A 16,177-nucleotide genomic window follows, 5' to 3' on the forward strand; every position below is an offset into this window, starting at 1 on the left:
TGAAAACTGAAGGATGAGAGGTGGCTAGCTGTGAGGAAAGCCTGAGCAGAGGATTTGGGGAGGAGGCAGGGAAATGTGCAGAGTGTGCAGAAATAGGAAGGAGACCACTGTGGCCTTTTCCTAGGAGATGGGAGGGTGCCGGAGCCCACATGGTGCAGGACTCTAGTCATCATCAGAAGTTTATACTAGATGTGACAAGAAAGCTTTACAGGGTGTCCAGTGGGGGAATGCAATAATCTGACCGATACTTGAAAATATTACTCTGGCAGGTCTATGGAAAAGAGGTTCAGAGGAGGCAAGAGCAACAGAGCAGGAGACAGGGGAGAAGGTCACTGTAGAAGTCTAACTGGGAGATGACAGATGGTTCTGAGCACCTGATTCAACAGTTGATAGGGAATATAGTTCAATAGAATTTAGATGCAGAGTTGGTGTTTAGTCACTAAGTCTTGTCCAACTCTTTGTGACCCCTTGGACTGTAGCCCACCCGGCTCCTCTGACCCTGGGAGGCAAGAATAGTGGAGTGGTTTGCTATTTCCTTCTCGAGAGGATCTTCTCGACCCAGGGATCTGAACCCGTGTCTTATGCATTGATAGGTGGATTCTTTATCACTGAGCCACCAGGGAAGCCCAGATGTTGAGTACCTATGCATTTAAACTTTTGTCTCTGAAACTATTTATATGTATTTCACTGGTTCTTAGCATTTTGCAGTGAAGTACCTTTTTCCAATCCAAGGAAATATGTGGATTTTCTCTCCAGAAAAATATAGATATACACGAAATGCGATTTTGAATTTGTGAATTGGAATTTAGAGGACATGGGGTCAGTTAATAACTGTGTATGTGTGCTGTGCTGTGCCAAGTCGATTCAGTTGTGTCAGACTCTTTGTGACCCTATGGACTGTAGCCTGCCACACTCCTCTGTCCATGGGGTTCCCCAGGCAATAATACAGGAATGGATTGCCATGCTCTTCTCCAAGGGATCTTCCCGACCCAGGGATCGAAACTGCATCTCTTATGTCTCCTGCATTGGCAGGTGGGTTCTTTACCAGTACAGCCACCTGGGAAGCCCCACAATACACATAATTTTTCTTCAAATTTGTCAATTGGAGGTGTTCAGTGTTACTTTTCTTAATAACAGTGAACATAAGTCACATTGGAAATTTGAGGGAAGGGAAAGGATGGAGCCAATGGAGGCTGGTTAGGAGGAATCTGGAACCCTTTGGAACTGTGATTTAACTTAAAGTGAGCCCTCTTGCTGGTCTGTGGAGACGGGACTTATATAAAGGTTATGTCCTTAAGTAAAAGATTAAGTTAAATCGAAGTGGAAACTTGGCCCCAAACTACATTGTTCTGTGCCCTGTGGAACTGGAATTAATTTGAAGCAAACTATTACTCACTCTGATTATGTGTCAGTTGGAAAGAGAGATGATTGTATCATCAACACAGCGGTCCTTTTCTTTCATTTCCTTTCCAGTGCAATGACCAGTCATCCTAGTTCTTTGTGTGAGGTGACAGGCAGTCCGCTGCTCACCCAGGCACTCTGGAGTGTACTCTGGGCTGAACACTTTCCCTGCAGCCAGGCAGCCCATGGCTCCTCTCTCACCGGTCCTCCAGGGAATGGGTGTGGCCACGAGAAGTTGGACGTGAAGTGCATTTTTGTCAGTGAATCGTGTTTTCCCATGTGCTTCCATCATCACAGCATTAGAGATGCTTTTCTTTGGGGTGGAGGGTGATGAGTCTTGCCTTGAAATATAGAGAAATTTCAATAATAAAAAGAACATTATAAAGAAATTTTAATTGACAACACAGCAAATTTTAATTCCTCCAGAGTTGGAAGAGTTGCTTTCCCTTCTAACATATAAAAACAATTTTTTTTCTGAAACTTACAAATCAAAACTCCATAAATGACATCCTCTTGAGATCAGAACCCTTCTAACAATCACATTTAGTGTTTGTACCATTCAGCACCACAGGGAAGATTAAATTTCTTCCACTTTGCCTGTTTCTCCCTCCTTCCTCTGATTCTCTCCCTTACATCATAAATATTTCTTTTCAGCCCCTAAATTTTAGTTTTCCTTTGAGAGACATTTGAAAAGCAATCTTTATGGCTATTTATTTTATTATTCTGAGTCTCATTTTAGAGCTGTGCTATTTTCTTTTCTATCTTCCTTTTCTCTGGATGAGGAAAAGCTTTCTAGAACTTTCTTCAAGAGAGATGGATTTAATTGGTTAATTTCATAATATAGAGTCTTTGTTGGTCTAGATTCCAAAAGAAGGAGTTCCTTTAATCTTGCTGCAACTATATTTGCTTTTGAAGGAGCCCTTTATGTTGCAGTGAATAAAGTGTCTCTTTATTAAATAGAAAATAAATGAATGTTTGGCAGGACTCTACTCCCAATGGGTGAAACATTGCAGGAAATTGAGAAATTGTTTCTTTTTGGCCTCATGGGAAAGTTTTGCGGTTGACATTTAGTATCATGGTTTTAAGACTACTGCTTAAATTCATCAAGAAAAAGTTGTTGAACAAAGGACAGCTTTTGGAGGGGAGAGAGGTATCAATGTGATAGTGCTCTGCCTGGTCTGTTAAATTTTCCAAGAACTTTGGCATATGGTCAAGGATATTACATTCTCTCTTACATAATAATTGTGTTAATGTTAAAAAGAACTTAGAAATATTTTAGCAATTTAGGAGCAAGCTTGTTAAAAGTTAGCCTCAGTTGTACTCTTTAATCTGTACCTGCCAAAAAGAGTGTTTTGCATGCCCAAAGAAGAAATGCGTCTCAGCTGCAGCCACTAGCCTCTGTTGTCCATTGGACTCTGGGTTCTGGTTAAACTTGGTCAGATCCACTGGCCACCTGATGCAAAGAGCTGACCCGAAAAGACCCTGATGCTGGGAAAGATTGAAGGCAGGAGGAGAAGGGGACGACAGAGGATGCGATGGTTGGATGGCATCACTGGCTCAATGGACATGGGTTTGAGCAAACTCCAGAAGATAGTCAAGGACAGGGAAGCCTGGCATGCTGCAGTTCATGGGGTGGCAAAAAGTCAGACATGACTTAGCGACTCAGCAACAACAACTTTGAGCTCTAGACCTGAGATTCAAACTCTAGATGTTTCCCTCTTAGGTTTTCTCCACATGCTGCTGGTGCTTAGGTGCTCAGTCATATCAGATTCTTTATGACTCTATGAAATGTAGCCCACCAGGCTCCTCTGTCCATGGAATTTTCCAGGCAAGAATACTGGAGCAGGTTGCCATTTCCTACTTCAGGGGAATCTCCCACATAGTTACCTTATTTGGGATTTGTGCCCCATACCCACACTGTGAGTTGAACCCCTAAGCCTATTTCTCTGTCAGTTTTCTTGGAGACATTGGGCAGCATCACCATGTGTCTTGTTGTCTAAGCTCAAGAATATCTTTGTTCATTTCTGATACTCTCCTCTACTTACAATCAATGTCCAAATCCTCTTGATTCCCCTAAATAGACCAGACAGCAGTCCCCATCTTGTCCCTATCTCATTTCCCTACTACCAGGCTCAGGTCATGATTTTTTCAGGCCCTGATTTCTCTAAAAGCCTCCTCAACCAGTCTCTTGCCCTCAGTCTTTCTCTAGTATCATCTTGTTTCTATCCTGCAACCACTTTCTAAAATTAATTTTGATCTTGTTTCTTCCTGGCCTAAGGTTGGTTGATTGGTTTCTAGGGTCTACCTGCAATTTCACCATAGATTCCAAACTCTTGGCTTGGCCCTTGTTTATGTGCCTTGGCTTTTTTTTTTTTTTTTTTCTCTTTCCAGCTGCATCTGCCCCTTGACAAATATGATTTTTCCCACTCTGATCATAACTGAAGAATTTACAGTGAAAATATACCCCTCTGCTTTTTCCCATTCTTGGTGAATTTTAGTCTGTTGTGAAGAAGCCAGAGAACTCTTCCCCCATAACTGCCCCGCTACCCTGCCTCCCAGATTCAGCTAGATAGCCCTCCTTTGAGTTCCCATATACCCCTGATGTTCTTCTAGGAGAGCTGATCCTTGATCTTAATCTCCTTGAGGGAAGACCATGCAGTCCTTTATTCTTGACTCTTCAAATATGCCTGCTGAAGGAAAAAAATGAGGAATGAATGACTAATTCAAGTGTTTTCTATGTATAAAATTGGATCCTAATTATGACATTATAGTAGTAGTGTTAGTCAGTCATGTCCTACTCTTTGAGATCCCACGGACTGTAAGATCACCAGCTCCTCTGTCCATGGGATTCTCCAGGCAAGAATACTTGAGTGAGTTGCCATTCTCTTCACTTTGGCTGATTTTGATTATTTGGAGGATTGGAAAAGCAATTATGAAAGAAAAAAAATGCTGGATTTGGCATCAGAAAGCTAGGTCCCTGCTCAGTCACTAATAACTATGGCTTTTGCTAAGCCTATCAGCCAGTTGTTCTGAGTCTCAGTCTCTTGTCAAGGAGCAGGGGTTTATTATAAGGTCTGGCTGAGAACCAGGGGAGAAGAGTCTGTGGTGGGAGAGGAACCTGGTGAATGATAATGACTACACAAATGATATCTGCCTTACTCTCATTCTTTTCATTCCTGTAGTTCTCCCTACTGCACCTATGCCAAACCCCAGCCTAGGACAGGTTGCGGGGGGCGGGTGGTGGGAGTGGTGGTGAATGGTTTCATGTGGCAAAAATGGGAGGCAAGTGTTTGTTCAATTAGTTGAAGACCTACCAATGGCAGGATGGATATCAGAAATGGTTCACCCTTCACTTCCCTTTTGGAAATACACAGTCCACCTTCTTATCCACTGTTGGTGAAAGTAAGACCTCCTGTAGTGAGAAAACAATTAGATAATGTGCATTGAGAACCTTAACAGTATTTCCCCATCTTGACCCAGTAATTCTATTTCTGGAATTTATCTTGAGGGAATGATCTCTAAAAATGGAGATGGGAGCACCTAAGACATACAAGGATATTCCTGGAAGTCCTGGTTATGACAGTGGATAATGGACAATAATCTGAAATGGGTAATCTGTGAGGGGCACTACGGCCTTGCTCTTCAGTGGGTGCTCGGTAAGATAGAAAGATGATTTTGAGAAAATACTCAAGTGAAAAAAGAGTCCAAATATTTAATCCATGATGATAATTAAAACTAAGTAAATCAAAAGAATATAGAAAAACAAAAGTGACGAGTAGGAAAATTCACTCTGTTTTAAAAGAGATTAGTTGTAACTAAGAAACCCATAGGCCTTGCTACACTGAGGACGCAGTAAATGAGGTCACTGTTTTCATGCAAATGAATCTTTCTTTAGCATTGGGTAGAGGCCAGGCCTTCCCTCTACCTTTTAAAACCTGGAAAAAAGCATTCAGAGAAATACCAATCAGAAGTAAAAACTGGCTTACAGCTGAAATTGTAGAATACCAATAAAGGAAAGGCTTAAATGTACTTTTATTTTTTTATTTTTTTTTTTTTTTTTAATTTTATTTTATTTTTAAACTTTACATAACTGTATTAGATTTGCCAAATATCAAAATGAATCCGCCACAGGCTTTTAAAAGATAGCAATCGTGACAACTTTGTAAGGCATTTTTGAGTGTGCAAAGAGCTTTTATATACATTTTTCATTTCCGTGGGCTCTTTTCTTATGTAGCCTTTTATCCTAGCCGCCTGTAAAAATCACTGCAGATCTAAGGAGCTGAGAAACACAATTTTTACTTATTTGGGCTCCATTCTCTTTATCAGACATACTTGGGGCTCCATTACCTTGGGCAAATTTGGAACAGGGAGGCCTGGCATGCTACAGTCCATGGGATCTCAGAGTCAGACATGACTTAGTAACTGAACAACAAACCCTTTATTGGGCTCTTATCCAGAGATTTCCCTGCTGTGCTGAATTTACTTTGAACACGGAGGAAATTACCTACAAGGGAACAGTGGGGCCCAGGAAGCAAACAGGCATTTCACTGTGGCTTTCTTCACTTGAGGACCTCCAAACATTTGGCAGACCTTTCCCCTCACATGCCTCTGGAGCCTTGTGCTACAAATAGGCGCGAAGCTGCTGGGAGCTGCCCACCATCACACAGCAAGTCGGTTGTGGAATCCATGTAGAATTGTGATCCTCTTTCTTCCTCTTGAATCCCCATCCAGCCTGAGTGTCAGTTCTCCCATGGGATTTCATGTTCCTTTTTTGTACTGCTTGTCTTTGCTCCAGAAAAGATCTGTTTTTTTTTTTTTATTATCTCCCCACATGTCCGTGGTTGAGAACCAGGGTGCGTTTGTCAAATGCACTGTGTTGCCCTCACCCCTGCAGTTCCCTGTTTGATGATTTGATACTTAGGGGAAAGAGAGATAGTGAGGAGGAAAATCTGCTCAGTGCCTTGAACCCTGGGTTTTGGCCATTTTTCGTGAAGACAGTCTCTTGCCGCCTCTTTTCTGATCCTAACCTCCCTGTTCTCAGGACAAGAAATAAATCTTTACACAAAAACCCAAGGGTTTGTTTCCAGGTGTTTGAGGGGAAGTTTTGGTCCCCAGTGGAGCTTTTTGGGGGAGTTTGTTATTTCACTAGGGATAGGACTGAATGCCTCTGGTTTACGCTTCTCTTTCGAAGTTTATTTTATGTTTTGTTGTGGTTTTCAGATTTCTCATGGTTTGGATTTGGGAAAGTAAAATCAAGACAAGGTGTTGGTAAGTAGTTCCTACTTCTTTGGCTAAGCAATGAGTTTGTGTTGTTTAATTAGGATGAAACTGCTTTGACCCTCTTTATTATTACTTTTTGGCCCTTGATTCTTTTTCTGTGATCCCAATTTTTATTTTGCTGAAGCAAGAGGTCTAGAATTTTCCAGAAAAGGAAAATTGACTTCAGTAGATGGTTTTGTATTTTTGACCTCAACTTGTTTTGTCCTATGAGGAAGTGTGAACTGTGATCCAGATCTAGCTTGTGGCTGCATTTTAAAGGTTAAGGGAATAAAATGCGACTGTACTCCAACTCCACGTATAGCAAACAGTTGGCTGAATATTCAAGTCTGGGCAAGCTTGGATCTTAACTTTCTTCCATTGGCCAACATGTAATAAATTTCTGAATTGGGAAATCAGCTGTTCATTTATGACCAATTCTCTTTCAATGCAGGACTCTAACGTCCATACGCTATGATTTGTGCTTGATTGCATTCTGCTCCTTGCATTCAGACTATGTGCCGGCAATTGAAAAGCAGAGTTTGTAGCTACCAAATGAGTGCAGATAATGTATCTCATCACTAGGATTGGAATCAGGTGTGATCTCCTAGGGCCTCTAATTTGTTCAGTATTTTCTATGGGTACAGAGACAATGAACAGGAATTGCTTAGAAGGCATGAAAAAACACTGTCTTTACATCTTGCCTGTGCATTTCCAAGATCTGGCCTCATCTTGACTATCTGTTGGTTAGCATTTATTTTGGTAGCAAAGTTGGTTATAGGGAAAATTGTAAAATAGGAGAAGCATACCAGGGTCAGTCTTCTAGTTCTAAACCATCCACCTATTGTGTGTTCATCCCATCCATACAAAGAAGCCTGTTTCCTTTCCCTTGTCGAGCCTGATAGCAGACCTTTCCTAAAGGATAGTCTTTCTCAGTGTCTGTCCAGTGATCCAAAATATCGCACTGGCTGGGCCCAGAGGTGGCAGACACTGAGCCAGAGGGCCCTGATGGGGGAAGTCATCCTGACCCTTATCTTGCCCCAGGAATTCCAAGACTAAAGCTCTTAACTAGCAAAGAGAAGTGGAATGTGTCAAAGTTGGAACATTAAGTGCAACCAGCTCAGGACTTGTCTGCAATGACCTGGGGCAAATTTCAGATCCAGCTGATCATAGGCGATTTGCCAAGATATTGCCAAGATAGCAGAGAGGAGATTGTTTGCCTGTGCAATCTTGAAGGCCTTTCCAGGGGTTTGTGCTCACTCTGTGTGTGGTTGTGGTGAAGAGGGGAATTGAATGATAAACTCTCCCACAACAGTGCTGTGAGATGAGGTCTTCCCTCCACTAAACAGCAAATCACTGCAACTATGTGAGTGTTTTCCAGGCTAGTTTGCTCTGTAGAGAGGCGCTTATTCCCTGTAAGCTTCAAAAACCGGGCTTCATCCTTTTAGGCCACAGCTGAGGGAATTCTTCAGAATTGTTCTTTCAGCTACAGTTCATCAGAGGTGCTGCTGCTTTGTAGGTTTTATTATTATTCAAGTGTGTTGAGGCCACAGTCAGGAGATGACTGCCACTGAAAATGTAGTTTGTTACTCGCAGATCCCAAGAGAAGAGGGCAGATCACGCCACGGTGGGGACCATGATGCTGAAGGGGACACGGGGTCCATCAGGAAGCAGAGGGAGTGAGGGTAAAACATAGACAAGAGCCTCTACTGTGGTTTCTGCAGAAAGGAATGGGAGAGGCAGGGTAAGCAGGTTAGAATTGGCTGGGTTGAATAAGGGACCATCCCTAGTTGTCTGATATGTGGCTCTGGGGTGATGGGGCAGGTGGATAGTGGCCTGGAGTTTGATAGCCTGATAAGGAATGTGGTTTGGGGGCACAGATTGTGGATAGGTCGGCTTGTATATGAAACATACTTTTGTAGGCAAGCACTTTATTATCTCTAGGAACTGGCAGTCCCTCCTCTTTCACCAAGGCCCCAGATGTTGAAGCAGCAGAATGCAGAAAACAAAAGACATGTTTGATATGGCTATCTGATTAACAATAATCTGTCTCTCTCCTCGAAAGCATGTTGGCCTTGAGAAAAGGAAACTCCTTCTCCAGATGACCTACATCGATTCTTACCAGGGCAAAAAGGTCTCAGCCAGGCTTAAAAATGTCTGTAAAGTCATAAATTCCAGATACATTACTGAGCAGCTCTGGTAAAAGAAAAATGCCTCCTTGTATGTGAGACACAGTAAAATCAAAAGGGGCTAAAAATGTTTCCAGGCATAGCTCCTATTTGTCAGCTCAGTAATTAGAATTATCTACCCCAAACTCAGCAAGCTGCACATACCCAGCAATTTAAAACTTCTTATTAATATTATAAGACATCTTTTCAAGTCCTCCTGTGAATTTCTCACATGCTGTGATGTGCCCCCGATTCTTCTTCTGTCTGTCTTTTCGCAGTGTTTCTTCCACGTGCACAGACACACAACGAGACATCCATGATTTGCACAGACAGGCTGCTGTCAAATTATATAGACATTCATCGTCTCCCCCGAGAGCTTTCCCCTTCCCGACTTTGCTGTGCTCCATTAGATCAAAATGTTCGTATAAAAATGGCTGAAACTCTGCAACCTTGCCAGCTGTATCAATCTTCCAGGATTTGGAACATCAATAATGAAACAAATAGCACTTGAATTAACATGCCACTTGATAAATTGTTGAGGTTTATATGTTGCTCAGATTTGTCAACAGTGACCTTCTGGCAAAGTGAAAAGGCTTTTGAAAAATTACCTCTGGTGCTTTATACCGTTTCTGTGCTCAAAAAATTTCCCTCCAAACAGAGAGCCCATTCCCTTGGGATCTGTTACCTCGGAGTTGGGGGTTTTACTTAGCAAGGCGGGGGAAGGAAAGAGTGTTCTTCTGTGATAGGCGAGAAGCAGAGAGCAAGTCCCTTGGTTGAACTCTTTAACTAAGGCTCTGCTGTGTACATGGCAGATGCTTCAGAGCCTGAATTCCTGGAGGAATTTCAACATTGTCTTCTAAGTATCAACCTCCTCCAAAATGATTGAATGCTATGGGAATGTGGACAGCCTGCCCTGGGCCAAAAGAGAATCAGAGACAAAGCAACTGGGATCAGTGAATTTCTAATTGTTGCAGGGAATTCAGAAGCAAATATTGCTGGCCTTCTGACAGCATGTGGAGTAACATGACAACTCTTGCATTCTGGGGGTAAATGTGCAGCCTGGAATCTGCTGAGAAATGCCTTCACTGCACTCTTCCCGGGGAGCTCGGGTAGTAGCATGCTTTGCTAACCTCGAAGGAAGGGACAGCTGAGCCAGGACTGGAGCAAGGAAGCCCATAGAGGGAAGGTCTTATTGACAAGAAGAAGAAACCTTAGCATAGCACATTTCCATTTTCCACCTCTGGGTTTAAGCTCTAGGTGATAGGGGCCTGTCAAAAAGCAAATCATAAAGCAGGGATGGTTAAGAATATTAGAAAGAACTTGTCTGTATAGCTATTCTTGGCAGAATTTCCACTGTTTACAAACACCAGTGAGCTAGGCTCAAGATGAGCACAACCAGTGAGCTTCCCTTGGCTTTGAGTGTTTGGTGGCTTCTAAATTGGCTGTTTGAGAACTTGCTTGCAGAAGTAAGCCAGAGTGTATCATTAAAGGCAACTTAAATACACATCCCCTTGAGAGAATGCTTTTTAAAATTACCTATAATAGCAGTTGGCTGCCTCTTACATAGTTTAAGACAGCTAACTGGGGAATGTCCAGTTGTTATCCCTCCAAACAGTGATAATCCCCATATAAGACAGAAAATGGATTTTGGGGGTTGGGGATGGATTACTGTGATATTTCAGAGGGTATTCAAAAATGTATGATATAACAGCTTTTGTTTCTAGAATTTCTGTGCTTCTTACATAAAAAGTTAAATGTGAAGGAGAAGGTAGAGATTGGATGGAGGTGCTGAGACATCCTGGAGAAGGCAATGGCCACGCATTCGAGTTCTCTTGCCTGGAAAATCCCATGGACAGAGGAGCCTGGTGGTCTGCAGTCCATGGGGTCACAGAGTCGGACACGACTGAGCGGCTTCACTTTCACTTTTCACTTTCATGCATTGGAGAAGGAAATGGCAACCCACTCCAGTGTTCTTGCCTGGAGAATCCCAGGGATGGCAGAGCCTGGTGGGCTGCCATCTATGCGGTTGCACCGAGTCGGACACGACTGAAGTGACTTAGCAGCAGCAGCTGAGACATCCTGGCGGTTGGATGGACACACATGGCTTGCTCAGGAAATAGGCATTCAGGCTTTCATTTCCCTACCACACATTTGTCTTGGCTGCACATTGGATTTTGTCTTCTCTTTGTCTTTCCTCCATATCCTTTTCTTCCTGTATTCTTCGTAGCTTATTACAGTAGCCCTGGCCACTGGGAGCCTTCTTTGGGACCTTGTATCTATTCAACATACTACAGAAACACATGTACTATATGTCTAGGGGACTTTGTCTACTTTTCTTGTAGGGTGTGTCCATCAAGAGCCCCTGAGATCTTAATTGTTATGAAGTTTTTAATGAATGTAGACCTTTGGAAATGTGTTTTAGTTGCAAACATTATGGGTTTAGTGGTCAATGGATGAATTGTTTACATAAGACACAGTAGACTGTATTTATAAGCATATACATTCTGAGATTTTGGACTGTAAAGTCCAAATCTGGTATGAAAAAATGTTATGGTTATTGTTTTAATATAAAGATATCCATGTAATTGCTTTACAATAATATTAGAGCTAAAGGCAAAGCACAGAACTTTGCTATTGGATTGATTCATAATTGCTATGAAAGTATCTTGTAGGCAAAAATGGTGTAGTCTCTGAGAAAGTGAACATAGTAACAGGACAATCCAATGCAATTTTAGTTGACCAGTTGTAAGTTTATTTAGTAATTCATACATATGAAGCAAATTTTCATCAGAAGTTTCATTCAAAGCCTAATAAAGTAACAAAAAGATATCATTTTGCACATTTTACACATGTAAGTGGATGTAGAGGTACAAAAAGGTAAGTGACTTGTCCAAAGAGTGGAGAAAGGATCAGGATCCAATCTTTGAACTCACAGGTCATCTTTCAGTACACTGTACAATAGGAATCCTAGATTCATGCTGGGAATTTCAACGAGTGTTCTAAAGATGTTCAGAGAACAGAGAGGAAAGCTGCATATCAAATTACAGGAGAAGGAAGTACAGAAATTGAAACCCTGATACATTGCTGTTGGAGATATTAAATATGGAAAATAGTTTGGCAGTTCCTCAAAAGGTTAACCATAAAGCTACTGTGCGTGCATGCTTAGTCTCTCAGTAATGTCCAACTCTTTGCAACCCCATGGACTGCAGCCTGCCAGGCTCCTCTGTCCATGGGGATTCTCTAGGCAAGAATACTGAAGTGGGTTGCCATGACCCAGCAATTCCACCCAAGAGAAATGAAAACATATGTCCACACAAAAACTTGTACATGAATGCTCATAGCCACATTGTTCATAATAGCCAAAATTTTAAATAACCCAAATATCAATCAATTGAATTGATCAACAAAAATGTGATATATCCATGCAATAGAATTTTATTTGTCTATAAAAAGGGATAAAGTAATGATGCAGGTTATAATGTGAATCAACTTTTAAAATGTTACACTAAATGAAAGAAGCTGGTCCCCAAACATCACATATTATATGATCTCATTTATATGAAGTATCCACAGTAGGTAAATCTGTATAAATGCAAAGTAAATTCATTATTGCCTAGGGCTGGAAGTGGGGAGAATGGGGAGTGACTGCTAACTGAAATGATAAAAATGTCCTAAAATTAGATTGTACTGATGGTTTTACAACTCTCTGAATATGTTAAAGCCTATTGGATTGTATACTTAAATGTGAGAATTTTATATATATGAATTATAGCTCAACAAAACCATGAAGAATTATAGGAGAATATCTGTTTTTCCAACTTCAGGCCCAGCCTCAGTTATCAGCAATGATGATGACTCTGCCAGCCCACTCCATCACATCTCCAATGGGAGTAACACCCCGTCGTCTTCAGAGGGTGGCCCTGATGCTGTCATTATTGGAATGACCAAGATTCCTGTCATTGAAAATCCCCAGTACTTTGGCATTACCAACAGTCAGCTCAAGCCAGACACATGTAAGTACAGCTGTTTATACTTACTGGGCCATTTGCTTCATAGCTGTATCTAGCAGCATGTTTATCAGAGTCCCTGACAAGGATGATTGAGGGGAGGGTGAAGTGAAATGTCTTATGGATTCTTGAGGCTTTGAGCCCATGGAATAGATCATTTAGTTTGTTGATTATGGCATTCTTAGGGTGTGTCTCCTGCTGGGATTGGAACTGTGGGCAGAACTGACTTCTCTTGGGATCAGTTTTCCAAAACCATTTGTCAACATGAACTTGGAATCAAGGCATGCTTATCTTGAAAAAGATAGAGACAGAAACCAGAAGTGTCATTAGAATGCACACACATCAGTCACAGAAGATAAGCAATTGGTGGGATTCAAATTTGGTTTATTGAAAGTCTTTAAAATAATACACCAATGGTTGTCAGGAATGGTCTGTGTTGCACACAGGAGGTATCAATTTAAGTAGTTCTAGGTTTTTTGTTCAGTCTTAGTTCTTATCATGAGACTTATTGTGATATCACAATAACAAAGGGACTTCGCAACAGGTGTGCCTATACTGAATTATGTTTCTCAGAACCGGATGAACCCACTAGCCTCTATTGGGGAACTTAAATCTTTCTTGGAGACTCTTATATTATTTTCTGAGCCACTGCTCAACTATAAAGAATGAAGGACAAAGCCTGAAGGACAACAAGAAATAAAACCACAGTGAACAAACAGGCTTATGTCATTGGAACTATAGGCCTTCCCTTAACATGAATAAGGGACTCTGAGGGTCAGACTGTCAGTGGCTAAGGTCCCCTGGGTTCCCTGGCACTGACAAGTAGGTATCTTTTCTTCTGTTTGCATGTTCTTACCCCATCTTACTCTTTTCCTGCTCTTACCTGTCTCAGGTAAGGTAGGACTATTTCAAGGTTAGATTTTGGGGACTGACTTTCCACTGAGAACTCTCATGGATAAGGGGATTTAGCAGTGAGTATTTTTAAAATATCAACAAACATCTGTAATTTCCTCCTATTCATTCAAATTTATCCTGAGGTATGTTTAACAATGGATTTGATTTTGAATTTAATCACTGGGAAGAACAGTATTACAATCTTGTAATATGTGAGACCCCACCACAGATTTCAGTTGAATTTGTAATATGACAAGATAAATAGAATAGCATATATGAAAAATACTGAGCTCCTTGGAATAAAAAGTATTATTTGAAATTAAGATATTATTAACCTAATATTATAATTATGGTGTAAACAAGATGTGTGGAGGCCTTGCTTAGAATGTGTATTCTTTGTTGAGATAAGCATCCCCCAACAGTTCTTGAAATGCCCTGCATGCATAACAGTGAAATAATAAAGCAATGCAAGACACTGTAATGAGAGAATCTGTCATCATTTTGATTGTCATCACTAGGAACAGAGTATTTTGACCCCCCACCCCCACCGCCCCCATCACCACTACCAGTACCACGCTGTATGATATACTTCAGTTAACCAGAGGCTACATTATAATTGAGGTTGACTAAAATTAAACTGTACTAAAAAAATTTGCTTTTGCCAATGGAGAAAAGTTAAAGCTGAATAATCAAGTGGGTAGCATTAGTCCAACAAGTCCAATAAGAGAAAATGAACCAATGATCAAGGAAACAAACAAACATGTGCTATAGAATCAAATAGGCTAGATGGCTTCTGAGTCTGTGGTTCTTTCTAAATGTGCTTTCTTTCCTTCCAAATCCCACAAGAAAATTTCTAAAGGTTATTTCCTTAGTCTAGCATCCATGAAGGTTTTTACAAATGTTTTTGATTAGACATTTTGGTAATTTTAAAGGAGTTTTGGTTTTACAGCTCAACCACTCTATGCCACTCCCATTTGGAAGGAAATGGAAGAGAGTTGAGGAGACTGGCAGCTTCCCTTCAGCTTCTGTCCTCTACCAGAGGGCTCCAGACCATTGGTTTTTCATTATAAACTCTAGTCCTTCAGTCAGCCATCCTGACTGGTTCCGTGTTCTCAATCGCTTAGCATCTTATACTAGCAGAAATTTTCTTTCTTTCAAGCATCAAGCCATATGCTCTTTCATGATTTTAAGAACACTTAAAATAACACATTTTCCATAAATTGTTTTTCAAAGAAATGGGAATGAAGAAGCAATTTACTTCTCTTCTCTCTACTTTTTCTTAAATGTCATTCTTTACTCCATATTTTTTTCCTTTATCTTCAACGTGTCTGATGCCTTTTGTGAAGCCCTGGGTGTTACCACTCTGGTATATGTTTCTGTAGTCTTGATATATGGCAAAACCAATACAATATTGTAAAGTTAAATAAAATAAAATTAAAAAAAAAATCAGGTTAGATTGTAAGCTCCTAGAGAGCAGAAACTATACCCATTGAACTACTTTATGATAGCATGGGAAACTATTTGCCTCTGATGTGGGCCAGATGTTGACCAGATATGGCTATATATTAATGAAATATTAATTACTAGCAGACTTGTAACAAGTGTAAATGACCTTTTACACTGAACCTTTTTCATTGGGTCTATTCTTATTAAACTTACCTACATCGATTTTTAAATGTTGGATGAATTTTTTACATATTAACCAGTTTAAGTAGATTTAGATAGAATTTTAGCAGAAATAAGCCTTTAACAAAGAATCTTTTCTTTGAGGATCCTAATTGTAGTCATTCAGAAATTAAAATATTCAAAATGCATAGATCTGACATACAGAAGGAGAGGGATTTGTTGCTGTAGGCCCATGAAATTTTGGTAGCTTAGTTTTCAGTTAACTTATTCCCTTCAAATATTTTCACAGCTAACCTTTAAAGAAGGGCTCTTCCAAGAAGTTGGATAGGTTACATCTGAAAAACAAATTTAAGAAGCTCTCAGAAAAAGTGTGGAACTTTCCTCATGTGCTTAAAGCAAAATATCACATGAAACATGCAGTCTCTGATGGACCTATCAGAGGCTTGGGTCACAAACCAGCACATTTACTTCTCTTTCCTAAAGCTGCCTGCTATTCAAAGATGTTGGCTTTTAGAATACACGTGTGATCTTACAAACAGTGATCCCATCATATTTCACTGAATTGTAAGAATCTAATGTGGAAAGTGAAGTTCAATTCACCACATATTTATTGACTACCCACAATATTCCTACAATATTAAGAATTGGAAATTGGGTGATAATGATGGCTTGTTCCTTGCCCTCAGCGAGTCTCCTTGGGGAGGCCAATGTTGAAAGACATTGTGTAATTACAAAGCACAAGGTTAGGATAGCTTAGAGCAAGCATCCTAAGCAAGCATCCTAAACCCCAGTGACTTATAGGGTCAATATGAGAAACAGGCTGGA

General features: G+C 40.7%; 1 protein-coding gene across 1 annotated transcript in view; it reads left to right on the forward strand.

The window, feature by feature from the left end:
* The window catches only part of NTRK2 (neurotrophic receptor tyrosine kinase 2), a 393,934-nt gene that overhangs the window by 208,375 nt on the left and 169,382 nt on the right, over window positions 1–16,177 (forward strand). Inside the window, exon 12 of the mRNA XM_055578955.1 lies at window positions 12,650–12,838. Within this exon, the coding sequence (XP_055434930.1) occupies window positions 12,650–12,838 (189 nt within the window). The remainder of the gene's footprint in view (window positions 1–12,649; window positions 12,839–16,177) is intronic.

This window comes from Bubalus kerabau, chromosome 4, assembly GCF_029407905.1.
Source record: "Bubalus kerabau isolate K-KA32 ecotype Philippines breed swamp buffalo chromosome 4, PCC_UOA_SB_1v2, whole genome shotgun sequence".
Classification (NCBI taxonomy): Eukaryota; Metazoa; Chordata; class Mammalia; order Artiodactyla; family Bovidae; genus Bubalus; species Bubalus kerabau.